At 64.3% G+C, this 25,302-nt stretch overlaps 1 protein-coding gene across 1 annotated transcript in view; it reads left to right on the forward strand.

Moving 5' to 3' along the window:
* The window catches only part of CACNA1A (calcium voltage-gated channel subunit alpha1 A), a 36,991-nt gene extending 12,734 nt beyond the window's left edge, over nucleotides 1-24,257 (forward strand). The window contains exons 13-50 of the mRNA XM_054051757.1: nucleotides 207-319; nucleotides 623-754; nucleotides 876-948; nucleotides 1,514-1,631; nucleotides 1,721-1,788; nucleotides 1,959-2,065; nucleotides 2,352-3,065; nucleotides 3,468-3,668; nucleotides 3,724-3,836; nucleotides 4,443-4,581; nucleotides 5,225-5,354; nucleotides 5,907-5,966; nucleotides 6,041-6,147; nucleotides 7,548-7,647; nucleotides 7,734-7,894; nucleotides 7,963-8,103; nucleotides 8,185-8,386; nucleotides 8,476-8,640; nucleotides 9,099-9,209; nucleotides 9,413-9,496; nucleotides 9,570-9,686; nucleotides 9,790-9,855; nucleotides 9,957-10,057; nucleotides 10,924-11,074; nucleotides 11,187-11,314; nucleotides 14,763-14,859; nucleotides 17,242-17,347; nucleotides 17,791-17,898; nucleotides 17,979-18,079; nucleotides 18,751-18,854; nucleotides 18,933-19,071; nucleotides 19,251-19,361; nucleotides 20,780-20,815; nucleotides 22,085-22,132; nucleotides 22,228-22,420; nucleotides 22,785-23,035; nucleotides 23,846-24,120; nucleotides 24,164-24,257. Of these exons, the coding sequence (XP_053907732.1) occupies nucleotides 207-319; nucleotides 623-754; nucleotides 876-948; nucleotides 1,514-1,631; nucleotides 1,721-1,788; nucleotides 1,959-2,065; nucleotides 2,352-3,065; nucleotides 3,468-3,668; nucleotides 3,724-3,836; nucleotides 4,443-4,581; nucleotides 5,225-5,354; nucleotides 5,907-5,966; nucleotides 6,041-6,147; nucleotides 7,548-7,647; nucleotides 7,734-7,894; nucleotides 7,963-8,103; nucleotides 8,185-8,386; nucleotides 8,476-8,640; nucleotides 9,099-9,209; nucleotides 9,413-9,496; nucleotides 9,570-9,686; nucleotides 9,790-9,855; nucleotides 9,957-10,057; nucleotides 10,924-11,074; nucleotides 11,187-11,314; nucleotides 14,763-14,859; nucleotides 17,242-17,347; nucleotides 17,791-17,898; nucleotides 17,979-18,079; nucleotides 18,751-18,854; nucleotides 18,933-19,071; nucleotides 19,251-19,361; nucleotides 20,780-20,815; nucleotides 22,085-22,132; nucleotides 22,228-22,420; nucleotides 22,785-23,035; nucleotides 23,846-24,120; nucleotides 24,164-24,257 (5,265 nt within the window). The remainder of the gene's footprint in view (nucleotides 1-206; nucleotides 320-622; nucleotides 755-875; nucleotides 949-1,513; nucleotides 1,632-1,720; nucleotides 1,789-1,958; nucleotides 2,066-2,351; nucleotides 3,066-3,467; nucleotides 3,669-3,723; nucleotides 3,837-4,442; nucleotides 4,582-5,224; nucleotides 5,355-5,906; nucleotides 5,967-6,040; nucleotides 6,148-7,547; nucleotides 7,648-7,733; nucleotides 7,895-7,962; nucleotides 8,104-8,184; nucleotides 8,387-8,475; nucleotides 8,641-9,098; nucleotides 9,210-9,412; nucleotides 9,497-9,569; nucleotides 9,687-9,789; nucleotides 9,856-9,956; nucleotides 10,058-10,923; nucleotides 11,075-11,186; nucleotides 11,315-14,762; nucleotides 14,860-17,241; nucleotides 17,348-17,790; nucleotides 17,899-17,978; nucleotides 18,080-18,750; nucleotides 18,855-18,932; nucleotides 19,072-19,250; nucleotides 19,362-20,779; nucleotides 20,816-22,084; nucleotides 22,133-22,227; nucleotides 22,421-22,784; nucleotides 23,036-23,845; nucleotides 24,121-24,163) is intronic.
* Nucleotides 24,258-25,302: the final 1,045 nt, after the last annotated feature.

Here is a 25,302-nt window from a genome sequence, read left to right on the forward strand (position 1 = left end):
TGATGGACATGGAGGTGGAGACAGAATAGGGATGGGATGGGATGGGATGGGATGGAGATGAGGACAAAATGAGAGTGAGGAAGAGGTTGGAGTAGGAACCGGGATGGGGCAGGAGAAGGACAGGATGGAGCAGAAGGATGGGATGGGGCGGAAGGACGGAGTGGGGCAGGAGAAGGATGGGATGGGGACGGGCCGGGTCCCCCCAGGTTATCATCGGAAGCATCTTCGAGGTGATCTGGGCTGTTGTGAAGCCAGGAACATCCTTCGGGATCAGCGTGCTCCGAGCTCTCAGGTTACTGCGCATTTTCAAAGTCACAAAGTGAGTGCCCGTCGGTCCGTCCATCCCTGTCCATCCCTCTGTCTGTCCATCCGTCTGTCCATCCCTCTGTTGCTCTGTCCATCCATCCATCCCTCCGTCCATTTGTATGTCCATCCCTCCGCCTGTGCCGGGTCCCCTTGTGTCCCCACATCCCCCGTGTCCCCCCACATACCACTGCGTCCACCTGTGTCCCCCCACGTCCCCCGTGCCCCCCCGTGTCCCCCCACGTCCCCTGCACCCCCCACGTCCCCCCACGTCCCCCCGCGTCCCCCCGCGTCCCCCAGCCCGGCTCTGCCCTGGCAGGTACTGGGCTTCCCTGCGGAACTTGGTCGTCTCCCTCCTGAACTCCATGAAGTCCATCATCAGCCTCCTCTTCCTCCTCTTCCTCTTCATCGTCGTCTTCGCCCTTTTGGGGATGCAGCTTTTTGGGGGACAGTGAGTACCGGGGCAGGGGATGGGGACCCCCCCTGTTTGGGGGGGGGGGCTCTGCGCCCCCCCTGTCCCTGTTGGGGGGCAGCCGGCGGGGCTGGGGCTCCCACTGCTCCCCCCTCCCCAGGTTCAATTTTGATGATGGGACCCCCCCCACCAACTTCGACACTTTCCCAGCAGCAATAATGACGGTGTTTCAGGTAGGGACCCACCTCCACCTCCATCTCATCACCTCCAACCCCATCCCCATCCCATCTCCAATTCCATCTCCAATTCCATCTCCAATTCCATCCCCATCTCATCCCACCTCCATCCCATCCCATCCCATCCCATCCCATCCCATCCCATCCCATCCCATCCCATCCCATCCCATCCCATCCCATCCCATCATCTCCATCCCCATCCCATCTCCAATTTCACCTCCAATTCCATCCCCATCGCACCTCCAATTCCATTTCCATAACCATTTCTGTCCCCATTTCCATCCCCATTTTACCTCCATCCCCATCCCATCGCATCCTCATCTCCATCCCATCCCATCTCCAATTTCACCTCCAATTCCGTGTCCCTCCCCATCCCACCTCCATCCCCATCCCATCCCATCTCCACCCCCATCCTATCTCCAATTGCACCTCCAATTCCATCTTCATCCCTATCCCATCTCCAATTCCATCTCCAATTCCATGTCCCTTCCACCCCACCCAAAGATCTGGGGTGCTGGGGGGTCCCCGCTGCCCCTCGGCTCCTTTCCGCCCCCTCCCTCAGATCCTGACAGGCGAAGACTGGAATGCAGTGATGTATGACGGGATCAAATCTCAGGGCGGCGTCAAGGGGGGGATGGTCTTCTCCGTCTACTTCATTGTCCTCACCCTCTTCGGCAACTGCATCCTGGGGTGGGGGGAGGCCCCGGGGGGGCTCCGGGTGGGGACGAGAGCTGCTCTGGGATGAGCTTTGCCTTAACGGGGCACCCAGACACCCTCCTCAACGTCTTCTTGGCCATCGCGGTGGACAACCTGGCCAACGCGCAGGAGCTCACCAAGGTGAGGCTGGGGGACGGGGACGCAGCGCTAATCGCCCGTGGCCTCGGGGCTGGGCTGGATGGGGATGTGGTGCCCATCACCCTTGGCCTCGGGGCTGGGCTGGAAGGGGACGCGGCGCCCATCGCCCGTGGCCTCGAGGCTGGGCTGGACGCGCTGCTGGCGTTTCGCAGGACGAGCAGGAGGAGGAAGAAGCCGCCAACCAGAAACTGGCGCTGCAGAAGGCGAAGGAGGTGGCTGAAGTCAGTCCGCTTTCCGCAGCCAACATGTCCGTCACCTTGTAAGTGGTTGGGTGCCCACTGCCATCCCAGCTCCATCCACATCTCCAGCCTTGGCTCCATCCTTGCTTCATCCATGTCTCCATCATCGGCTCCGTCCTGGCTCCATCCTCAGCTCGATCCCAACCTCCATCCTCGGCCCCATCCTTTGATCCCCTCTGAGCTCCATCCTTGGCTCCATCCCAACCTCATCCTCAGCCCCATCCTCGTCCCCATCCTTCGATCCCCTCCAAGCTGCCCCCTCCGCTCCGTCCCTCGTGCCGACGCTCCGTGGCTCTGCCGCCGCAGGAAGGAGCAGCAGAAGAACCAGAAGGCCTCCAAGTCGGTGTGGGAGCAGCGGACGAGCGAGCTGCGGAAGCAGAACCTGCTGGCGAGCCGCGAGGCGCTCTACAGCGAGCTCGACCCCGAGGAGCGCTGGAAGGTGCCGTACGCCCGCCACCTGCGCCCCGACATCAAAACCCACCTGGACCGCCCGCTGGTCGTCGACCCCCAGGAGAACCGCAACAACAACACCAACAAGACGCGTCCCGGCGAGCCGGACCCGCGCTTCGGCCAGCCTCGTGCCGACGAGCTGCGCCGGCCGCTGCGCTACCCGGAGCCCGGCGTTCCCCGCCCCGGGGAGCCCGTGGGCCACCGGCCGCGCAGCAGCAGCCGTGAGCCCGAGCAGGAGCCCAGCCAGGAGCGCGGTGACGCCGAGCGCCTCAAAGCCCTCGAACGGCGGCACCGCTCGGGCGGCAGCCGTGAGGGCCGCACCGGTTCGCCCCAAGCCGAGCGTGAGCACCGGCGGCACCGGGCACACCGGAGGGTCGCTGAGGAGGGCGAGGAGGGCGGGAGGCCCGAGCGGCGGCCGCGGCACCGGGAAGGCGGGCGGCCGGCGCGGGGCGAGGGCGATGCAGAGCATGGCGATGGTGAGCGGCGGCGGCGGCATCGGCACGGCACGCCGGGCGCCTACGATGGCGAGGGCAGGCGGGACGACAAGGAGAGGCGGCACCGGCGGCGGAGGTGAGCAGTGTGGTGGGACCCCCCCTTGAAGGTAGTGGGGCTCCTCAGAGGTTGATGGGACCCCTACGGGACCTCCCAGAGTTAGTGGGAACCCCTTCTGTTGTTGGACCCCTCTAAGGTTGATGAGACCCCTTAGGGTTGATGGGACCTCATAGGGTTGATGGAGCCCATTGGGGTTGGTGGGACCCCATGAGTTTGATGGGACCCCCCTGGGGCTGTTGGGACTCCATGAGGTTGATGGGACCCCTTGAAGTTGGTGGGACCCCTTGAGGTTGTTGGGACCCCCCTGGGGCTGGTGGGACCCCATGACGTTGGTGGGACTCCTTGGGCTCGATGGGACCCCTGGGACGTGGGTGTTGGGGTGGTCTCACCCACTGACCCCCCCTCCCCTCTGCCCCCCAGGGACCCCCAGCCCCCCGGGGCACCGGCGGGCCCCACGCTCTCCACCACGCGCCCCATCCAACAGGACGTGGGGCGCCGCGACCCCCCCCGTGGCCGAGGCCATCGACAACATCAAGAACAACAAACTGGCCACGGGGGAGCCCCCTGCGCCCCCCTCCATGGGCAACCACACCGCCTGCCCCCCCGGAGGCCCCCCCCGACGTCCACCCCCCACCGTCGCCACTACCCCCCCCAACCCGCCCCCCGCCCCGGGGGTCCCCAACCCGGGGATCCCCAATGAGCCCAGCAAGGGGGGGGTGAAGCCGGAGCACACGGCGGTGGAGATCCCCCCCCCGCTGCCCCCGCCCCCCCCTGGAGCCCTGGTCCAAGGTAGGAGGGGGACACCCCAAAAGCCCTGGAGGGGGTGGGGGGGCATGGGGTGCAGGGGGTGAGATTATTGGGAGGGTCTGAGGGGATTGAAGGGGGGGTCTGGGATGTTGGGGGTTGGGGGGGCCCAGGGGGAGCTGGGGGTGCAGGGGGTTGGGGGCCTGGGGGGGTGCTGGGGGTTTTGGGGGGTACGGGGGGGTTCAGAGGGGTCCAAGGGCGTCTGGAGGGGGTCGGGGGGGGGTCAGGGGTATCCAAGGAGTCCACGGGGGGGTGCTTCAGGAGTATCTAGGGGGTCCTGGAGGTTTAGGGGGGGTCAGGGGTGTCTGGGGTGTTCGGGGGGACCTCGGGGGTCCTGGGGGAGGGTCCGTGGTGGTTTGGGGGGGGTTAAGGGGGGTCCAGGGGTGTCTGGGGGGATCGGGAGGATCCAGGGGGTCCTTGGGGCCTTGTGGGGGATTTTAGGGGGATCCTGGGGGGATTTGAGGGGATTCAGGAGGATCCTGGGGGGCTCAGGGGAATTCGGGGGGATCCTGGGGGGCTCGGGGGGATTCGGGGGAATTCAGGGGGATCCTGGGGGGCTCGGGGGGGTCAGTGGTGCGGCCGCCCCCACAGTGAACAGGAACGCGAATCCGGAGCCGCTGCCGCGGAAAGAGGAGGAGGAGAAGAAGGAGGAAGGAGAGGAGGGGGAGGAGAACGGCCCCAAGCCCATGGTGCCCTACAGCTCCATGTTCATCCTCTCCACCACCAACCCGTGAGCGGGAGGCGGGCCTGGGGGGGGCTTGGGGGGGTCCTGGGGAACCAGGGAGTCTGGGAGCGGGGGGGGTCTGGGGATTTGGGGGGGTCCTAAGGGGACTTTGAGGGGGTTGTGGGGGGCTTTGGGTGATCTTGGGGGGAGGGAGGCATCTGTGAGGCCTTGGGGGGAGTCCTGGGGGGGGAATCTGGGGGTTTGGGGGGTTCTGTGAGGGTCTGAGGGGGTCCTGGGTAGCCAGAAGGGCTGGGGGGGTTCTGGGGGCTGGGGGGATGTTCTGAGGGGACTTTGAGGGGATCTTTGGGGGGTCCTGGGGGTTTCGGGGTGGGGCGGGCCTGGAAGGCCTTGGGGAGGCATCTTGGGGTTCCTGGGGAGCCAGGGAGTCTCGGGGGGGGGGAGGAGGTTCCAACGGGCTTGGGGGTGTTCTAGGGACCATGGCGGGGTTCTGGGGGTCCTGGTGGGGCATCTGGGGTCTTCCAGGGAGTCTTGGGGAGGTCCAGGAGAGCTGGGGAGTCTGGGGGATGGGGAGGTTCTGAGGGCTTGAGGGTTCTAGGGACCTCGAGAAGGTTCTGGGAGGTGTTGGAGGAGGGGGTCCTGTGGGTCTCGGGGGTGTTTGGGGGTGCCCCTGACCCCCCCCCCCCCTCAGGTTCCGCCGTCTGTGCCACTACATCGTGAACCTGCGCTACTTCGAGATGTGCATTCTGCTCGTCATCGCCATGAGCAGCATCGCCCTCGCCGCCGAGGACCCCGTGCAGCCCAACGCCCCCCGCAACAACGTGAGACCCCCCCCAATCACACCCACCCCCCGAGAAATGGGGAATTACCCCCCACCCAGAGGGGTGGCATTCCCAAAACAGCACTGAAACCATGCAAAAAGGGGTCGTCCCCCCCATGCCTTGTCCTGACCCTGAGACCTTGCCAGGGGGGAGGGGGACACTAGGGTGTGCTAGGGGTCTGGGGGGGGCACAGCCTTGGGGTGCTGGGGGGGGACACGGGGTGCTGGGGAGTCCCACAGCCAGGGGGTGAGGGGGTTCTGGGGGTCCTGGAGGGCTGGGGGGGTGCACAGCCTTGGGGTTATGGGGGTCTTGGGGTGCTGGAGGGGGGTTCCTGGATGCTGGGGGGTCCCAGGGTGCCCCACAGCCAGGTTTGGGGGGGTTCTGGGGGACCCAGGATGCTGGGGGGTCCCAGGGTACCCCTCAGACAGATCTGGGGGGGTTCTGGGGGTCCTGGAGGTGCTGGGGGGGTTCCCCAGCCAAGGAGGAGTGAGGGGTGGTCCTGGGGGTGTCCCAGGGTGCTGGTTGAACCCCAAGTCTCCCCTCCCCGCCCAGGTCCTGCGCTACTTCGACTACGTCTTCACGGGGGTCTTCACTTTCGAGATGGTGATCAAGGTGAGGGAGGGGAGGGGTCCGCAGGGTGGGGTGTGTCCCCCCCGGCCCCCCCTGACCCCCCGTTGCCCCCCCAGATGGTGGATTTGGGGCTGGTGCTTCACCAAGGTGCCTATTTCCGCGACCTCTGGAACATCCTGGACTTCATCGTGGTCAGCGGAGCGCTCGTCGCCTTCGCCTTCACGTGAGTTGCAGAGGGGGAATCACGCCTGGCTTCCCCCCCCCAAAAAAAAAAACACCAGGGAGGGGTTTTACCTCTCCCAGTGCCTCCCAGTGGAGCTGCCGCTCGCCGTCCGTCTGTCCGCGCTCTGCTGTGTCGCTTGCCGTCTGTCCTTGGCCGCTTGTGCCACCGCCCTGTGTTGTCCCGTCACCGTCCCCGAGCAGGATCAGGCCCCCCCGGGGGTGGGGGGGGCAGATGTGGGGCAGATACCCCAAAGCAGGGCGGGGGGGGGAGCCCGAGGAGGGGGAAGCTGAACAGAGTGGGACCCCCTGGAAATGGGAGGGCACCTCAGAATAAAGAGGGGACCCCTGAGTAAAGGGGGCGGACACCCAAGAATAAAGGGGGAGCAGCTCCAGAGTAAGTGGGAGCACCCAGTGTAAAGGAGGGGGGGCAAGAGTAAAGGAGGAGCAAACACAGAGTAAAGGGGGGACCCCAGAGCAAAGGAGAAGCAGCCTCAGAGTAAACAGGGAGCAACCCTTGAGTAAAGGGGGAGCATCCCCTGAGCTGCTGAGCACCCCTGGGTTGGTTGAGCACCCTGAAAGCACAGGATGAGCATCCTTAGAGTAAGGGGTGAGCATCCCCTGAGTAACTGAGCACCCCTGGACTGGCTGAGCACCCCAAAAGCACAGGATGAGCATCCTTAGAGTAAGGAGTGAGCATCCCCTGGGTAACTGAGCACCCCTTGATTGGCTGAGCATCCTAAAAGCAAAGGGTGAGCATCCTTAAAGTAAGGTGTGAGCATCCCTTGAGTAACCGCGCCCCTCCTGAGTCCCCTTAAAGCAAAGCCTGAGCATCCTCCAAGTAACCGAGTCCCCCTCAAGCGAGAGGTGACCCCTCCCAAGTCATTGACCCCCTCCTCAAGCGAGGGGTGAGTAAACCTGGAGCAGACCCTGAGGAGGCCCCAGGCAGGTGGGCTCTCCCCCCGTCTCGCCGAGTTTGCCACTGGGAAGGGGCTGGGGGGGAACGGGCTCTCACCCTGCCTTGTCTCTCCCCTTCCTCTGCCACCGCCGCAGGAGCAGCTCACGGTAAACACCTTCTGCCTCGTCTCCGTCCTCGTGCTCTCCTCGTGCTCATGGTCTCGCCTCGCTCCCCCTACTCCTCCCTTCCTCCTCCTCCTCCTCCTCTTCCTCCTCCTCCTCCTCCTCCTCCAAATGCAGCCTCAGGGATGGGGCCATGGGGAACCCACCAGACGTGTGATGAGCTGGGGGGGATCTCAGCCTCAAAGCCCTTCCGGGTGGGCAACAAGGGCAACATCATCATGGGGAGAAGAAGGGATGGACTCACCCATGGTCCTGGTGGGGTGGGGGTCCTGAGCAGCCGTGCTGGAGGTCCCACCTCTCCCCATGTCCGTATCCCCCCCCCAGTGGCAGCAGCAAAGGCAAAGACATCAACACCATCAAGTCTCTCCGTGTCCTCCGCGTCCTCCGGCCCCTCAAGACCATCAAGAGGTTGCCCAAGCTCAAGGTGGGCGAGGGGGTGGGTGGGGAAGGGGGCTGAGAGGGGGGTTGTCCCATGCGGTGCTGACCCCCCCTCCCCATCCCCATCCCCAGGCCGTCTTTGACTGTGTGGTGAACTCCCTGAAGAACGTCCTCAACATCCTCATCGTCTACATGCTCTTCATGTTCATCTTCGCCGTGGTGGCCGTCCAACTCTTCAAGGGCAAATTCTTCTACTGCACCGATGAGTCCAAGGAGTTTGAGAAGGACTGCAGGTACGGCACGGCCAGGTGGGGGTCCTGGAACCCTCCCAGCCCCGTCCCACCACCCCCTCCCCTCCCAGGGGCGAGTACCTCGTCTACGAGAAGGACAACGAGGTGAAGGCGCAAAGGCGGGAGTGGAAGAAGTTTGAGTTCCACTATGACAACGTCCTCTGGGCACTGCTCACCCTCTTCACCGTCTCCACCGGCGAGGGGTGGCCGCAGTAAGGACACAGTGACGGGATGGGGATGGGGGACGGGGGATGGATGGGGACCCCGGGACCCCCACCCTCGTCCCTCTGCAGGGTCCTCAAGCACTCGGTGGATGCCACCTACGAGAACCAGGGTCCGAGCCCCGGCTACCGCATGGAGATGTCCATCTTCTACGTCGTCTACTTTGTTGTCTTCCCCTTCTTCTTTGTCAACATCTTTGTGGCCTTGATCATCATCACCTTCCAGGAACAGGGAGACAAGATGATGGAAGAGTACAGCCTGGAGAAGAACGAGGTGCCGCCTCCACACGCCGATGAGTTTTGGGGACCTTCTGGGCCAGGCTGGGGGTCGGTGACCCTCTCTTTGTCCCCCCAACCCCACAGAGAGCCTGCATCGACTTCGCCATCAGCGCCAAACCCCTGACGCGGCACATGCCACAGAACCGGCAAAGCTTCCAGTACCGCATGTGGCAGTTCGTGGTGTCGCCGCCCTTCGAGTACACCATCATGGCCATGATCGCCCTCAACACCATCGTCCTCATGATGAAGGTGGGCACGGAGGGGATGGGGGGCTCTGGGTGGCCCGGCCCCTGGGGCTTGTCCGGCTGCTCTGGGACTTTGCCCTGTTCCCTGGATCCATCCCTGTCCTTCTGGATCCATCCTGTCCCCCGGGATCTGTCCCTGTCCCCTGTATCCGTCCTGTCCCCCGGGATCTGTCCCTGTCCCCTGGGATCTGCCCTGTCCCCATGGATCTGCCTTGTCCCCCAGATCCATCCTGTCCCTGGAATCCATCCTGTCCCCCTGGATCTGTTCTTTCCCCCAGATCCATCCTGTCCCTGGGATCCATCCTGTCCCCTGGGATCTGTCCCTGTCCCCCTGGATCCGTCCCATCCCTGGCTCTGTCCCTGTCCCCCTGGATCCATCCCTGTCCCCGGGATCCATCCTGTCCCCCTGGCACCATCCTGTTCCCGGGATCCGTCCCAGCCCCGGCTCCATCCTGTCTCCAGTTCTACGACGCTTCGGACACCTACGAGTACGTCCTCAAGATGTTCAACAACGTCTTCACCTCCCTTTTCTCCCTCGAGTGTCTCCTGAAGATCATGGCCTTCGGCGTCCTGGTACGCGCTGGGAATGGGCACTGGGAACACTGGGAACCACGGGGCACCCAGAGCGGGATCCCAGGAGCATGGGAACTGGGATCCCAGTGCACGGGGATCTGGGATGCTGGGAGCCAGTGTGCAGGTAACTGGGATGCTGGGAGCCGGTGTGTGGGTAACTGGGATCCCGTCCCACTGCCCTGTGTCCCCTCTCCCCTCCCCAGAATTATTTCCGCGATGCCTGGAACATCTTCGACTTCGTGACGGTTCTGGGCAGCATCACGGACATCCTGGTGACGGAATTTGGGGTAGGTGGGCACCGCGGGGACCCCCCGGACTGCGTCCCGCACCCCCCACTCACCCTTCATCTGTCGCCCCCAGAACAACTTCATCAACCTCAGCTTCCTGCGGCTCTTCCGCGCCGCGCGGCTCATCAAGCTGCTGCGCCAGGGCTACACCATCCGCATCCTGCTCTGGACCTTCGTCCAGTCTTTCAAGGTGACCCCCCCCTTGTCCCCCCCCGTCCCCCCCCAATCCTGCACTGGGGAGGGGTCCCACATCCAGCCCCGGTGCGGCGTAACCAATCTGGCTCTGCCCGCAGGCGCTGCCCTACGTCTGCCTGCTCATCGCCATGCTCTTCTTCATCTACGCCATCATCGGGATGCAGGTGAGGCACCCGCCCCCCCCGAGCCCCCGTGGGTCCCCCCAAAACTGCCGCAGCCCCCCCTGAGCCGGCGCGCCACCACCATCCCCCCCCCAACCCGGCAGGTCTTCGGTAACATCGGCATCGAGGAGGAGGACGACGAGTCGGCCATCACCCAGCACAACAACTTCCGCACCTTCTTCCAGGCCCTCATGCTGCTCTTCCGGTGCGTCCGCAGTGCCGGTCCCAGTGCCACCCAGTGCATCCCAGTGCCACCCAGTGGGAACCCCTGCCACGGTCCCAGTGCCACCCATGACACCCAGTGCCACCCAGTGCCACACTGGTGTGGTCCCAGTGCCACCCAGGGTACTGAGTGCCACCCAGTGCCACGCTGGTGTGTCCCCCCTGGTGCCAGTCCCAGTGCCACCCAGTGCCACACCAGTATGGTCCCAGTGCCACCTGGTGCGAACCCCCGGAGAAGTCCCAGTGCCACCTGGGGTCACCCCATTGTCCCACCTTGGGCTCACCCCGTTGCCCCCCTCCCCAGCTGATGCCACCCTTGGTACCCAGTGCATCCCCCCAGAACGGTCCCATCACTGACTGGGGGTTCCCAGTGCCCCCCAGTGCCTCCCCATTGCCCTCTGGGGGCTCCCCACTACCCCTTAGGGTCACCCCATCGTCCCCTCCCTTGGTGCCACCCCATTGTCCCACCTTGAGGTCACCCCATTGCCCCCCTCCCTACCTGATGCCACCCTTGGTACCTAGTGCATCCCCCCAACATGGTCCCATCACCAAATGGGGGTTCCCAGTGCCCCCCAGTGTCTCCCCATTGCCCCCTGGAGTCTCCCTACTACCCTTTAGGGTCACCCCATCGCCCTCCCTTGGTATCACCCTATTTTTATGCCCTTGGGGTCACCCCATTGCCCCCTCCCCACCTGATGCCAGCCTTGGTGCCCAGTTCATCCCCCCAGTACGGTCCCATCACCAACTGGGGGTTCCCAGTGCCCTGCATTGCCCCTGGGGGTCTCCCCACTGCCCCCCCTTGGGGTGCCCCCCCTGTTTCCCCCTTGGGGTGACCCTGCTGCCCCCCAGGAGCGCCACGGGCGAGGCGTGGCACGAGATCATGCTGTCCTGCCTGAGCGGGAAGCCGTGCGACCAGAACTCGGGCATTAAGGAGGACGAATGCGGTAACGAGTTCGCCTACTTCTACTTCGTCTCCTTCATCTTCCTCTGCTCCTTCTTGGTGAGACCCCGGGGGGGGGTTTGGGGAGGTGGGGTCGGGTCTTGAGGCCTGGATACACTCCCCCCATCCCTAACCCCCCCCCCCCCAAATTATCCTCCAACCCCCCCCGAAGATGCTGAACCTCTTTGTCGCTGTCATCATGGACAACTTTGAGTACCTGACGCGCGACTCCTCCATCTTGGGCCCACACCACCTGGATGAGTACGTCCGCGTCTGGGCAGAATACGACCCCGCCGCCTGGTAAGGGCCCCCCCCAACCCCTCCATGGCTTTTAGGGTGACAGTGTTGGGGGGTACACAGACAAAGGGACCCCTACCCCATGCTGGGGGCTCTGCTCAGTGCAGCAGCTCCCGAGGCCTTCGCTGGGCTGTTCCTCCCCCTTCATGATGGAATTTAGGGGCCCCCCCAGGGTCCTCTAAGGCAAAAGAGCCCCCCCCGAGGGGTGTCACCCCATGATGGGGTGTCCCCGGGGGCTGTGTCACCCCTCCAGGGGCTGTGACCCTCCCCCCCAGGGGGTGTTCCCAAGTCCTGACCCCCTCCCAGGTTCTATGTGTCCCCCCCAGGGGGTGTCCCTATATCCTGATCCCCCCGCCATTCTGTGTGTCCTCCCCAGGGGTGTCCCCAGGTCATGACACCCCCCCAAAGGGTCTTTCCACCCCCCCAAAGGGGAGTCCCCAGGTTCTGTGCCCCCCCCCAGGGGGTGTCTCCAGATATTGAGCCCCCCCCAGGTTCTATGCCCCCCCCCAAGGGGTGTCCCCACATCCTGAGCCCCCCCCCCCGGTTCTGTGTGTCCCCCCACGGGGTGTCCCCAAGGTCTACCAAGGAGGTGGTGCCCCCACCGCCCCCAGCGCTAGGGGGGGGCCGCATCCCCCCCTGCAGCACCCACAGCCCCCCCACCTCCCTGGCCAAGGGTCCCGGGGTCCCACTGGGCGCTGGGGGAGGGCCCTGCTGTGTCCCGCCCCCTTCCCCATCACACCCTGAGAGCCCCCCGGCTGCTCTTGGGGGGTCCCAGCTCCCCAGTGCCCTGAACTGGTCCATACTGGGATCAAGAGAGAGGCACCCAAGCCCCCCACCTCGTGATGTCCCAGCTCTCCAGTGCCCTGAACTGGTCCATACTGGGATCAGCAAGGATGCACCCAGGGTCCTCCCCATGAAGTCCCAGCTCTCCAGTGCCCTGAACTGGTCCATACTGGGATCAGCAGGGATGCACCCAGGGTCCTCCCCATGAAGTCCCAGCTCTCCAGTGCCCTGAACTGGTCCATACTGGGATCAGCAGGGATGCACCCAGGGTCCTCCCCATGAAGTCTCAGCTCTCCAGTGCCCTGAACTGGTCCATACTGGGATCAGCAGGGATGCACCCAGGGTCCTCCCCATGAAGTATCAGCTCTCCAGTGCCCTGAACTGGTCCATACTGGGATCAGCAATGGTGCAGCCGGAGGGTGGCTCCCTGCAGCCCCCCCGATCCTCCCTGTACCCGATGCTGCCAAACCCCAGCTCAGCATCGGGCTGGATGATCCCCAACCCGCTCACCCCCAGGCCTCGGGACTTTCCCCAGTGCCTCAGTTTCCCAGTTCCTTGGTTTCCCAGCTCCCCAGTGCCTCAGTTTCCCCACCCCACTGCCCCTGTGCCTCAGTTTCCCCAGCCGCTTCCCTGTTCCTCTGCTCCTTCCATCTCCAGCCTCTTCATTTCCCTGATGCTTTTGTCGCTTTGGTGCTCAGTTGCCCCATTTCTTTGGTTTCTCATCCCCTCAGTTCCCCCTGTGCCTCAGTTTCCCCATTCCTCAGCTTCACTGTGCCTCAGTTCCCCTATTTCTCACCGTCCCATGCCTCAGTTTCTCCAGCTCCCCCCGCCCTGTGCCTCCAGCCCCCCTGTGCCTCAGTTTCCCCATTCCTCACCCCCTGTGCCTCAGTTTCCCCCATCCCCCCCCATGCTTCAGTTTCCACATTCCCCCCCCCGTGCCTCAGTTTCCCCTATTCCTCACCCCCTGTGCCTCAGTTTCCCCTATTCCTCACCCCCTGTGCCTCAGTTTCCCCACCCCCCCCACCCCGTGCCTCAGTGTGTTGTCCCCCACCGCCTCAGTTCCTCCTCCCCCGCCCCTCCGTGCCTCAGTTTCCCCGCACTAACACACTCTATTCTCTTCCAGCGGCCGCATTCACTATAAGGACATGTACAGTTTGTTGCGCGTGATTTCTCCCCCCCTGGGCTTGGGCAAGAAATGCCCCCATAGGGTTGCCTGCAAGGTTTGACTTCCCCCCCCCTCGCCCCCCCGGCATGACGGCCGCGGCCGGGCTCCCCATATATATAGGACCCGTTCTATATATATAACGCCCCCCGGCCCCACGGCGGCCCCCCTAGCATGGAGAACCCCCAGCTCTGCTTGACGCACCCCGCGGACCCCAGCGCCGCGGGGCTGCCGGCGCCTCCCCCCTCCTGCTCGCGGGGGCCTCGCCAGGGGGACTTTTCTCCATTATTAGCCTGATTTGTCCCATTATTAGCCTGATTTTCCCCATTCTTAGCCTGATTTGCCCCATTATTAGTATTATTTTTCACCTTATTAGGGTTATTTTCCACTTATATGTTTATTTTCTCCATTATTAGCATTATTTTCCCCATTATTAGTGTCATTTTTCACATTATTTGGTTTTTTTTTCCACCAAATTAGGGTTATTTTCCCATTATTAGAGTTATTTTGCAACTTATTAGGGTTATTTTCCACTTATATGTTTATTTTCCCCATTATTAGCCTTATTTTTCCCCATTATTACCCTGATTTTCCCCATTATTAGTGTTATTTTGCATCTTATTTGGGTTGTTGAATAGGAGCATTATTTTCCCATTATTACATTTATTTTGCACCATATTAGGGTTATTTTCCACTTATATGTTTATTTTCTCCATTATTAGCATTATTTTCCCCATTATTAGCCTGATTTTCCCCATTATTAGTGTTATTTTGCACCTTATTTGGGTTGTTTTCCACCATAGGAGGGTTATTTTCCCAATATTAGGGTTATTTTTCACCTTATTTGGGTTATTTTCCCCTGTATTAGGGTTATTTTCACATTATTAGAGTTATTTACCACCTTGTTAGGGTCATTTTTCACATTATTAGGCTTATTTTTCCCCTTATTAGGCTTATTTCCCACTCTATTTGGTTTTTTTTTACCTTATTTGGGTTGGTTTTCTCCTTATTGGGGTTATTTTCCACCTTTTTTGGTTCTTTTCCACCTTATCAGTGATTTTATTGCCATCTTATGGTTCTTTTCTACCTTTTTTTTTTTCCACCTTATCAATTATTTTATCACCCTATTAGGGTTCACTTCCACCTTTTTGGGTTCTCTTCCACCTCTTTGTTTTTTTCTCCACCTTATCAATTATTTTATCACCCTATTAGGGTTCTCTTCCACCTTTTTTGGGTTCTCTTCCACCTTTTCTGGGTTCTTTTCCACCTTTTTGAGGTTCTTTTCCGCCTTTTTGCGTTCTTTTCCACCTTATCAGTTATTTTATCTCTCTCTTAGGGTCCTTCCCCGCCTTTTGGAGGTTCTTTCCCCCCTTTTGGAGTTTTTTTTCCGCTGCTTTGGGTTCCCCTCCCCTCTCTGCCCCCCAGTTTATCCGCCCCCTCCGCGTCCCCCCCCCCCCCCCCCGGCTCCTGTTCTCTCCGATGTCTCTTCCTTCTCTCCCCCCCCAGGGGCCGCCTGACACTCATGGACATGTATGAAATGCTGAGGCACATGTCCCCACCCCTGGGTTTAGGCAAGAAATGCCCACCCCGTGTTGCTTATAAGGTAGAATAAACCCCCCCCATCCCAAACTCAGCCCCCCCCGAGCCCCAGCGCCGGCACTGATGATGCTCGGATGCTCTTTGGGTTGGTTTTTTTGGGGGGGACGGGGGGTGTTTTGGTCTTTTCTCCTCCTGCCGCCAGCCCCCATCGGCAGAGCCTCCGCGCGGCCCCCCCAGGACGGGCTGGGTAAGATCGGCACCCCAAGAGCCTGAGCCCCCCCCCACCACCAGAGACCCGCCCCACACACCTGCTGGGGGGTTGGGGACTCGGGGATGGATGTCCTTAATTGGGACGCCCCCTCCCCCATACCAGATCCCCAATTTGTGGTCCCCAAGATCTTCCCCCCAAGATCTCTGATTTTGGGACCCCCCCCATGGGGCTCAGACCCTATTTGGGGTCCCTATGGGGCTCAGCCCCCCCTTCCGAGACCCCCAATATGGGGTCCCTATGGGGCTCAGCCTTCCCCCCCAGAGTGTCTGGTTTTGGGACCCCCCATGGGGCTCAAACCCCCAATTTGGGGTCTGCATGGGGCTCAGCCCCCCCCAGATCCCCTATTTGGGGTTCCTATGGGGCTCAGCCACCCCCCCCAGCATGTCTGGTTTTGGGACCCCCCCATGGGGCTCAGACGCCCTATTTGGGGTCCCCATGGGGCTCAGCCCCCCTTCCCAGACCCCCAATATGGAGTTCCTATGGGGCTCAGCGCCCCCAGCGTGTCTGTTTTTGGCACCCCCCATGGGGCTCAGACCCCCCCAAACCCCCAATTTGGGGTCCCCATGGAGCTCAGGCCCCGCCCTCCCAACCCCCAATTTGGGGTTCCCCCCATGGGGCTCAGACACCCCTCCCAAAGCCGCAATTTGGGGTCCCCATGAGGCTTACAAAGCCCTCACCCCCCACGATCTCTGATTTTGTCCCCTTCCCCAGGGGCTCAGATGGGCCCCCCAGGAGCCCTCAATTGGGGACTCCCTTGCGGGGCTCAGCCCCCCACCCCCCGACCCCCTATTTGGGATACCCCCCCCAGATCTCCTATTTGGTGTCCCTATGGGGCTCAGCGCCCCCCAGCATCTCTGATTTTGGGTTCCCCCCCCAAGGGGCTCAGATGGGCCCCCCCCAGGAGCCCTCAATTGGGGACCCCCTCATGGGGCTCATCCTCCCCCCCAAGACCCCCAATCTGAGATGCCCATGGGGCTCAGTTCCCCCTCCCCAGATCCCCTATTTGGGGTCCCCATGGGGCTCACTTGCCCCCCCAGATCCCAAATTTGGGTTCTCCATGGGGCTTAGTTCCCCCTCCCCAGATCCCTATTTGGGGTCCCCATGGGGCTCAGCCTCCCCCCAGATCCCAAATTTGGGGTCTCCATGGGGCTTAGTTCCCCTATTTGGGGTCCCCAAGGGGCTCAGCCCACCCCCAGATCCCAAATTTGGGGTCTCCATGGGGCTCAGCCCCCCCTAGATCCCCTATTTGGGGTCCCCCCCCACATATTGGGGGGCCCCATGGGGCTCAGAGCCCCCTTGCCCAGTGCAGCCTATTTTTACCCCCCCCATCCCGTCCCCGCCTCTCCCTGCAGCCCCCCCATCCCTGCCCCCGCCACCCCCTCTCCTGGCACTGAGTCCCCCGACCCCCCCGGCTGCTGCACGGCCCGCGACCCCCCCATGGGGGCTATGGGTGCTCGGGGACTGCATCGGGGGGGGGGGGGGGGCACTGGAGGGGGGGGCGACGGCATGGGGACCCCACATCTCCTTGCCTCAGTTTCCCTATTGGAATTGCTTGCTCTCTGCTCTGCACCCCCAAATACCAACCCCCCTTTAGGGGGGCCTGCATGGGGAGGTCCCTGCCCTTTTTTGGGGGGGGACCCTCCAACACCTGCTTGGCTCTGGGAGATGAGGGGGGTGCACAGGGCACCGTGGGGCTGAGGCCTGGCAAACTCATCGCTTCTCCCCACCCATCCTGAGCATGGCTCCCTGACAACCCCCCTCCCCCAGGATGCACCCACAAAAGCCCCCCAAGCTGTACCCCCGCTCCCCCCTATTCCCGGAGCTGGGAATGATTCCCCCCCCCCCTAAATCCTTGCTGCATGCGCCGCCCGCTGCATGCACGGCTCTCCCCCCTCCCCAAACACCGGGGTCCCGCTTGGCCGTGCCCCCCACCCCGGGCAGCTCGTGGGGCTCCGGGGGCCACGGCCGGGGGAGAAGGCGGGGCATTCGGGGGGGGGGGGGGGTATGCTCGGGGAGGGCAGCGGGACATGTGCCTCAGTTTCCCCACTGGCTGTGGGGTGGCCCCCGCCTTCTCGCCAGCCCCCGGGCGTGGAAAAGGGGGTCATGGCTGATTCTTTTCCTTCCCCCCCTCCCTCCCTGCTTTCCCCCCTCCCGGGTTCTGCTCGGCCCCCACAGCGGCTGCTCCGCATGGATCTGCCCGTGGCCGACGACAACACCGTGCACTTCAATTCCACCCTCATGGCCCTGATCCGCACCGCGCTCGACATCAAGATCGCCAAAGGTAACGGGGGGGGGGGGGGAGGGGGGTGTAGGACAAGGGTCCTCGAGGGCGTGGCAACGCGGGGGACAGGGACCCTGAATGGATGGGGATGAGGGTCCTTGAGATGTGGAGATGGGGACATGGGGGACAGGGACCCTGGGGGGGGGGGACGGGGACAGGGACCCTGGAGGGATGGGGACAACGACGAGGACTCTGGGAGTACGACGACAAAGATCCTGGGGGGGGACAGGAGTCCCTTGGGTGACGGGGACAGGGTCCCAGTGGGTGGAGGGGACAAGAACTGGGAGCCCAGGGGTGGACATGCCTGGGGAGTGGGGAGAAACGGGCGTGAGGGGAGGGGGGCTCCAGCGGGGACAGGGTCCCTGGGGCAGGAGTGTGACAGGGGGTGGCGGGGGGGTCACCCTGGGGGACAGGGGTGTGAGGTCTCAGCCCCGTCTCCGCAGGTGGAGCAGACAAACAGCAGATGGATGCCGAGCTGCGCAAGGAGATGATTGCCATCTGGCCCAACCTGTCCCCCAAAAACCTGGACCTGCTTGTCACCCCCCACAAGTGTAAGGGACCGTCCCTGAGCCCCATCCTTGTCCCCAGCCCTGTCCCCATCCGTCCCCCCCCTCACCCTCTGCTCCCACAGCCACCGACCTGACGGTGGGGAAGATCTATGCCGCGATGATGATCATGGAGTACTACAGGCAGAGCAAGGCCAAGAAGCTGCAGGCCATGCGGGAGGAGCAGGTGAGACCAGTGCCACCACCCCAAAACTGTCCCCTCCCCACAGCCCTGCCGTGTCCCCATCCCAGCTCCGTCCCCTTCGTGTCCCTCCAGGGTCCCAGCCCAGACCCTTCTTCTCCTTTGCCATCTGCCACATCCTCATCCCAGTCTTGTCCCATTCTCAAGTCCCTCCAGTGTCCCCATCGCATCTCTGTCCCCTTCCCAAGTCCCTCCAGTGTCCCCCATCCCATCCCATCCCATCCCTGTCCCCTTCCCAAGTCCCTCCAGTGTCCCCATCCCATCCCATCCCATCCCATCCCATCCCATCCCTGTCCCCTTCCCAAGTCCCTCCAGTGTCCTCATCCCAGTTTTGTCTCCTTCCCAGGTCCCTCTCCATGTCCCAATCCCATCCTTGTCCCCTTCCCAAGTCCCTCCATTGTTCCCATCCCATTGCTGTCCCCTTCCCAAGTCCCTCCAGTGTCCCCATCCCTGTCTCAAAGCATCTCAGCTCCATCCCATCTTTGTGTCCCCATCCCCAAGGACCCCGCCAGTGTCCCCATCCCAGTCTTGTCCCCTTCCCAAGTCCCTCCCCATGTCCCCATCCCACCTCCATCCTCTCCCCACGTCCCCATACCACAGCTCCATCCCCTCCCAGCATCCCCAATGTGTCCCCAGCCGCTCCCGTGTCCCCACAGAACCGGACACCACTGATGTTCCAGCGCATGGAGCCACCGTCGCCCACACAGGAGGGGACACCAGGGCCGGACGCGGGGACGTCGGCCGAGCCGGGCACGGGGCTGTAAGTGCCGTGGGTCCCATCCTGCCCCTGCCCTGCATGGGGGCAGCAGGGAAGAGGCTGAGCTGCCTGTGTCCCCAGGGCGGTGCGGGACGGAGGCCTGAAGGAGAGCGAGTCCTGGGTCACCCAGCGCGCCCAGGAGATGTTCCAGAAGACGGGGACCTGGAGCCCTGAGCGGGGACACCCTGAGGACATGCCCAACAGCCGCCCCAACTCCCAGGTGAGGGGCCGAGCCACCCGGGGTCCCCATCTCCCTCACGTCCATCCCTCCCCTGTGTCCCCAGGGTCCCCATCTCCCCCACATCCATCCCTCCCCGGTGTCCCCAAGAGTCCCCATGTCCATTCCTGTGCCTCAGTTTCCCCCACTGACACCCCTGTCCCGCTCTGCTGTCCCTGTAGCTGGTGGAGATGCGTGAGATGGCCAAGGACGGCTACTCTGACAGTGACTACTTGCCCATGGAGGGCCACGGCCGTGCCGCCTCCATGCCGCGGCTCCCAGCTGAAAACCAGGTGAGGGGACCCCTTTCCGAGGTGGCCACAGTCATCGGCCGTGGGCCCACCGGCACAGCCGTCCCTGTCCCCACAGATGCGACCCCTGCCTCCTCCTCTGCTGCCGTGGCTGTTCATGCTTTTGGGGTGAGGGGGGCAGTGGCTTTTGGGGGACTGGGACCCCTGCTCTGCAGTGGCCAAGGGCAGCGGGGACCCTCAAGCGGCCTCCCATGTCCCCCCCAAACGGCTGCGGCTGCTGGGCTGGGGGGGATGAGCATGGTGGCAGCTGCAAAGTGGGGGTTGCGGCCACCCTGGTCCCCAACACCGGGGATCGGGGTCCTCCATGCCACAGGCTCTGGGGGTGAATCCCCCCCGCATGGCCAGGGGATGGGGACAGGGGTGGGGACAGGGCTGCTCGGCGGCTGCTTGCCCCGCTGGGGCTCGGCTCCGTGGGGGCACCGCGGTCCCGCGTGGGTCTGTTTTGTGATTCCCATGCCCGCTCTGCCAGGGCTTGGCTCGATGTGGTGACCCCAATCCTGCTCTGCCGGGGCTCGGCTCGATGGGGTCACCCCAATCCTGCTCTGCTGGGGCTCAGCTCAATGCTGTGACCCCAATCCTGCTCTGTTGGGGCTCAGCTCCATGGGGTCACCCAATCCTGCTCTGCTGGGGCTCGGCTCAATGTGGTGACCCCAATCCTGCTCTGCCGGGGCTTGGCTCAACGCGGTGACCCCAATCCTGCTCTGTTGGGGCTCAGCTCCGTGGGGTCACCCAATCCTGCTCTGCTGGGGCTCGGCTCAGTGTGGTGACCCCAATCCTGCTCTGCCGGGGCTTGGCTCAACGCGGTGACTCCAATCCCGTTCTGACGGGGCTCTGCTCCATAGGGTGACCCCCAATCCTGCTCTGCTGGGGCTCAGCTCGCTGGGGTGACCCCAATCCTGCTCTGCTGGGGCTTGGCTCAATGCGGTGACCCCAATACTACTATGCCGGGGCTTGGCTCCATGGGGTGATCCCAGTCTCAGTTGGCTCCGTGCTGTGATCCTGATCCTACTCTGCTGGTGTTTGGCTCCGTGGGGTGATCCCGATCCCACTCTCTGGTGCTCAGCTCTGTGTTCTAACCACAATCCTGCTCTGCTAGTGTTTGGCTCCATGGGGCGATCCCAATCCTGCTCTGCTGGTGCTCAGCTCCTTGTTCTGATCCCATTTCCACTTTGATGGTGCTCGGCTCCTTGTACTGATCCCAATCCCACTCCCTGGTGCTCGGCTGCTTGTGCTGATCCCGATCCCACTCCCTGGTGCTCTGCTCCTTGTGCTGATCCTGATCCCACTCTCTGGTGCTTGGCTCCATGGGTTGATCCGATCCCACTCTCCCGGTCCCCGTGTTCACTCTGGTCTCTCTCTCTTCCCGGCTCTGCGGGCACCGCCTGGGCTGGCTCCGGCAGCGGAGGAAGGTCCGATCCCGCGGGAATAACCTCAGTGTAGGTACCGCCGGGCCGCCCAAGCTCCCGCTCCACCTGCTCCTTCCCAGCCTCGGGCCTCCAGCATCCCCTCCTCCTCTACCCCTCTGGCATTCCTGTCATCTCTCCCTGCATCCCTGCACTCCTCCCTCCATTCATCCCTTCCTCCCCTCCTGCATCCATCTATCACTCCCTGTGTCCCCGCATCCCTTCCTGCATCTCTGCTTCCCCCCTGCATCCCTCCATCCCTCCCTGCATCCCCGCATCCCTCCTGCTTCCCCCTGTATCCCTCCATCCCTCCCTGTGTCCCTCTGCCTGTCCCCACATCTCTTCTGCTTCCCCCCGCATCCCTCCCTGCACCCCCGTGTCCCTCCCTCCCTCCCTCTCTCCAGCCCTTTTCCCATCCCTCCAGTCCCTCCCAGCTCTTCCCGTCACCCTTGTCACCCTGTGTCCCAGCACCAGCAGGGCCAGCGAGGAGCAGCGTCCCCATCCCTGTCCTCATCTCCAGCCCCTGTCCCTGTCCCTCCGTCCCTGTCCTCTCATCCCCATCCCTGTCGCCCTTTCCCTGTCCCTGTCCCCATCCCCATCCCTGTCCCCCTTTCCCTGTCCCTGTCCCTCTGTCCTCATCCCCATCCCCGTCCCTGTCCTCATCTCCACCCCCTGTTCCCATATCTGTCCCTCTGTCCCTGTCCCCCTGTCCCCATCCCTCTGTCCGTGTCCTCTCATCCCCATCCCTGTCCCTCTGTCCGTGTCCTCTCATCCCTGTCCCTCTGTCCCCTCTGTGGTGGCCGGCGATGCTCAGGGGTCCCCGCAGGGCTCGATGCAGAGCGGGGGGGTCCCTGTCCCCGGGGGGGGCTGATGCCACATCGGAGCACTTCCGTCCCTAAGGCTGCGGGGACACAGGGACAAGGGGACCCCATGTCCCTCCCTAGGGGACCCCGGCTTGGAGCGCAGGGACAGCATGGGGACAGTGGCCCTGGCTGCGGGAGCCGGGGGCTGCGGAGGGATGGGGCTGGCGGGGGGCGGACGGACGGATGGACAGATGGACACGTGGATGGATGGATGGATGGATGGATGGATGGATGGATGGAGAGAGGGAGGAAGGGATGGATGGATGGATGGATGGAGGGATGGTGGGAAGGAGGGAGGGATGAATGGTGGGAAGGAGGGAGGGAGGAAGGAATGGATGGATGGATGGATGGATGGGTGAGTGGACTAATGGATGGATGGATGGATGGATGAGTGGAGGAGTGGGCTAATGGCTGGCTGGCTGGACGTGTGCGTGCCCAGGCCGATGGATGGAGGCATGAAGAGACACAAACAGGCCGGCGCACGCAGGTAACTCTTCCCTCAAGCCCCCCCCGGTGCAGGTGCCACCCCCTCAAAGCCCCCCCAGATCCCCCCGGACCGTCCGGCTCTGCTCTCGCCCGCAGACCATCTCGGACTCCAGCCCCATGAAGCGCTCGGCCTCCATGCTGGGCCACCCGCGCGCCCGGGGCGTCCGCCTGGACGACTACTCGCTGGAGCGCGTCACCCCCGAGGACGGGCAGCGGCACCACCAGCGCCGGCGCGACCGTGGCCACCGCTCTGAGCGCTCCCTCAGCCGCTACACAGATGTGGACACAGGTGGGACCCCAGAGCCCCTCCAGGTGCCTCCACGGGGCCACCCCGTCTCCATCACCCCATGTCCCCTGGGTGACCCCATTTCCTGCACCCCACACTCCTGGTGACCCCATCTCCACCAGGTCCCCATCTCCATCACCCCACATCCCTGGTGACCCCACCTCCACCAGGTCCCCATCTCCATCACCCCACACCCCTGGTGACCCCATCTCCACCAGGTCCCCATCTCCTGCTCCCCACATCCCTGGTGACCCCATCTCCATCACCCCACATCCCTGGGTAACCCCATCTCCACCAGGTCCCCATCTCCATCACCCCACATCCTCTGTCCCCCCCTGTACCCCCTCACCCCCGCTGTCCCCCCCAGGGCTGGGCACGGACCTCAGCGTCACCACGCAGTCGGGGGACGCCCCCCCCAAGGACCGGGACCCCGAGCGCGGGCGCCCCAAGGACCGCAAACACCGGCACCACCACCACCACCACCATCACCACCACCACGGCGCGGGGGGGGACCGGGAGCGCTGCCCACCCCCCGAGCGCCCCGACTACGGGCGCCCCCGCGACCGACGCTGGTCCCGCTCGCCCAGTGAGGGCCGCGACCACACCGCCCCCCGACAGGTGGGTCCTCCCCTCTTGCCCCCCCCCCTTTGACCTGGGGAACCCCAATCCATGGCAGGTGGGGGTACAAGGGATGCCCCCCCCCAGGGTGGGTCCCCAACTTGGGGTTTGACCAGAGCCCCCCCATTCCTGGGGGACCCCCCCACCTCCACTCACCTTGCTGGGGGGGGGATATGTGGACCCCCCACCAGAGTGGGGGTCCCAGCCCCCCGACCTCATTCTGCCCCCTCCCAGTTCATGCTGGTGGCGCCCAGAGTCCCAGTTACACCAGTAGGATCCCCCCAGTACCCTGCCTTGGGGTTCCCAGCCCCCTCCTTCTCTTCCTGCCCCCCCCCCCCAGTTCATGCTGGTGGTGCCCACGGTCCCAGTTACACCAGTAGGACACCCCCCGCCCCCATTACCCCACCTTGGGGGGTGCAGGAGGGGCAGCACCCAGAGAGGGAGGCACTGGACCACCCTCGGGGGATCTGGGGGTTCGCGGGGTAGAGGGGGGGCTGCTGGCTGCGAAGATGCTTCTCCCCCTGCAGACGCTACCCCTTTCCCTTCTACAACCCCCCCCCCAGCAAGTCCCCTTGGCTGCGACCCCCCCCTTAGCTGTGTCCTCCCATGTCCCCTGACCCCCCTTTAGCTGTGCCCTCCCATGCTCCCCACTCTCCCCCCACTCCCTCTCCCCCCCTCCCCGCCCTCTCCCCTCTCTCCCCCTCCGCACTCCCCCCTCCCTCTCTACCCCCCACTCCCTCTCCCCCCCCAATTCTCCCCCCTCCCTCTTTCCCTGTCTCCCCCCCCTCACTCCCTCTCTGCCCCCCCCAGGGCAGCAGCTCTGTCAGCGCCTCCCCCGCGCCCTCCACCTCCGGGACGAGCACCCCCCGCCGCGCGCGCCGACAGCTGCCGCCGACCCCCCCCCACTCCGCGGCCGCGCGTGTCTTACGCGTCCCCCGGGCCCCGCCGCGCGCCCCCCCCCCGCCGCGCCGCCTCCCCCCGCGCGGGGCCCGCGCCGCCCCCCCCGCCCCGGCACCACCCCGAGGCCCCCCCCCCGCTCGACGGGCGCGGCCCCCGCGGCCCCCCCCGGCCCGGAGCCGGCGGAGGTGGGGGAGTCCCCGGCCACTCGCCCCCCCGGCCCGGCCGGAGGTTGCCCAACGGCTACTACGCGGGGCACGGGAGTGGCAAAGGGCGGCCGGGGCTCCGCGATCCCTACAGCGAGACGGACGATGACTGCTGCTAGCGGCGCCCGGCGCCGCCTATCGCGACACATCGAGGCCTATCGCGCCCTATCGCGCCCTATGGCGGCCTCTCGCGGCTTATCGCGACCGTAGCGCGCCCCAGCGCGGCGCCTCCCGCCGCCTATCGCGACATAGCGCGGCTTATCGCGGAGGGGGGGAGCGGGCATGGGCACAGCACAGGGACACACACACACACCCCCTCCCGCCCGCTCCCGGGGCTATGGATGAGTTTTATCATCTGGAGGAGCCGCCGCCGCCGCGGGGGGGGAGAAGACGGGGACAAACAACACCACCACCCCCCGGCAAAGCCCCCCCCCCCCCCACCAGCCCCGCACGATCGAGGATCGGGACACCCCCACCCCAACCCCCACAAATCCCGCACGATCGCGGCGACCCCGGACCGGGACACTCCCTCTCCAAAAGTCCCGCACGATCACGCCCTCCCCCCCCCCCGCACCGGGAGGAGCCCCCCCCAGGGGGGAGAGGTTGGAAATGGGGTCCCCCCGCCCCACCCCAGCCCCCCTAGTCCCGCACGACTGCGGCCATCCCGGACCGGGACACCCCCGACCCCCCCTAAATCCCGCACAATCACACACACCCCCCCCCCGCACCGGGAGGAGCCCCCGAGGGGGGGGTATTGGGACATCGGGACCCCCCCGGGACCCCCCAGACCCGCACGATCGCCCCCCCCCCCTCCCCGCACCGGGGGTGTCGGGACCCCGGGGGAAGTCACCAGGCCGGCCCCCCCCACCCCCCCGCCCGCCCTCCCGGGGCCGCCGCCTTTGCATGAACAGAGTTAAACAGAATTAAGAGACGAAAAAAAAACCGCCCCCCCCCCGAAAACCATTAAAAATGGAGGAATTTTGGATGGAGTTCCTTGTCGGTGCTGGGGGGGGACACGGGGGACATGAGGGGGGACACAGACACAATGGGGGGAACAATAGTGGGGACACGGGACAATGGGGGCGACAGTGAGGGGGGGGCACACAGGACAAGGAGGGGAAACGGGGGGGGGACGGACGGGGGGACGGATGGACACAGAGGACA

Source organism: Cuculus canorus, chromosome 30 (assembly GCF_017976375.1).
Source record: "Cuculus canorus isolate bCucCan1 chromosome 30, bCucCan1.pri, whole genome shotgun sequence".
Taxonomy (NCBI): domain Eukaryota; kingdom Metazoa; phylum Chordata; class Aves; order Cuculiformes; family Cuculidae; genus Cuculus; species Cuculus canorus.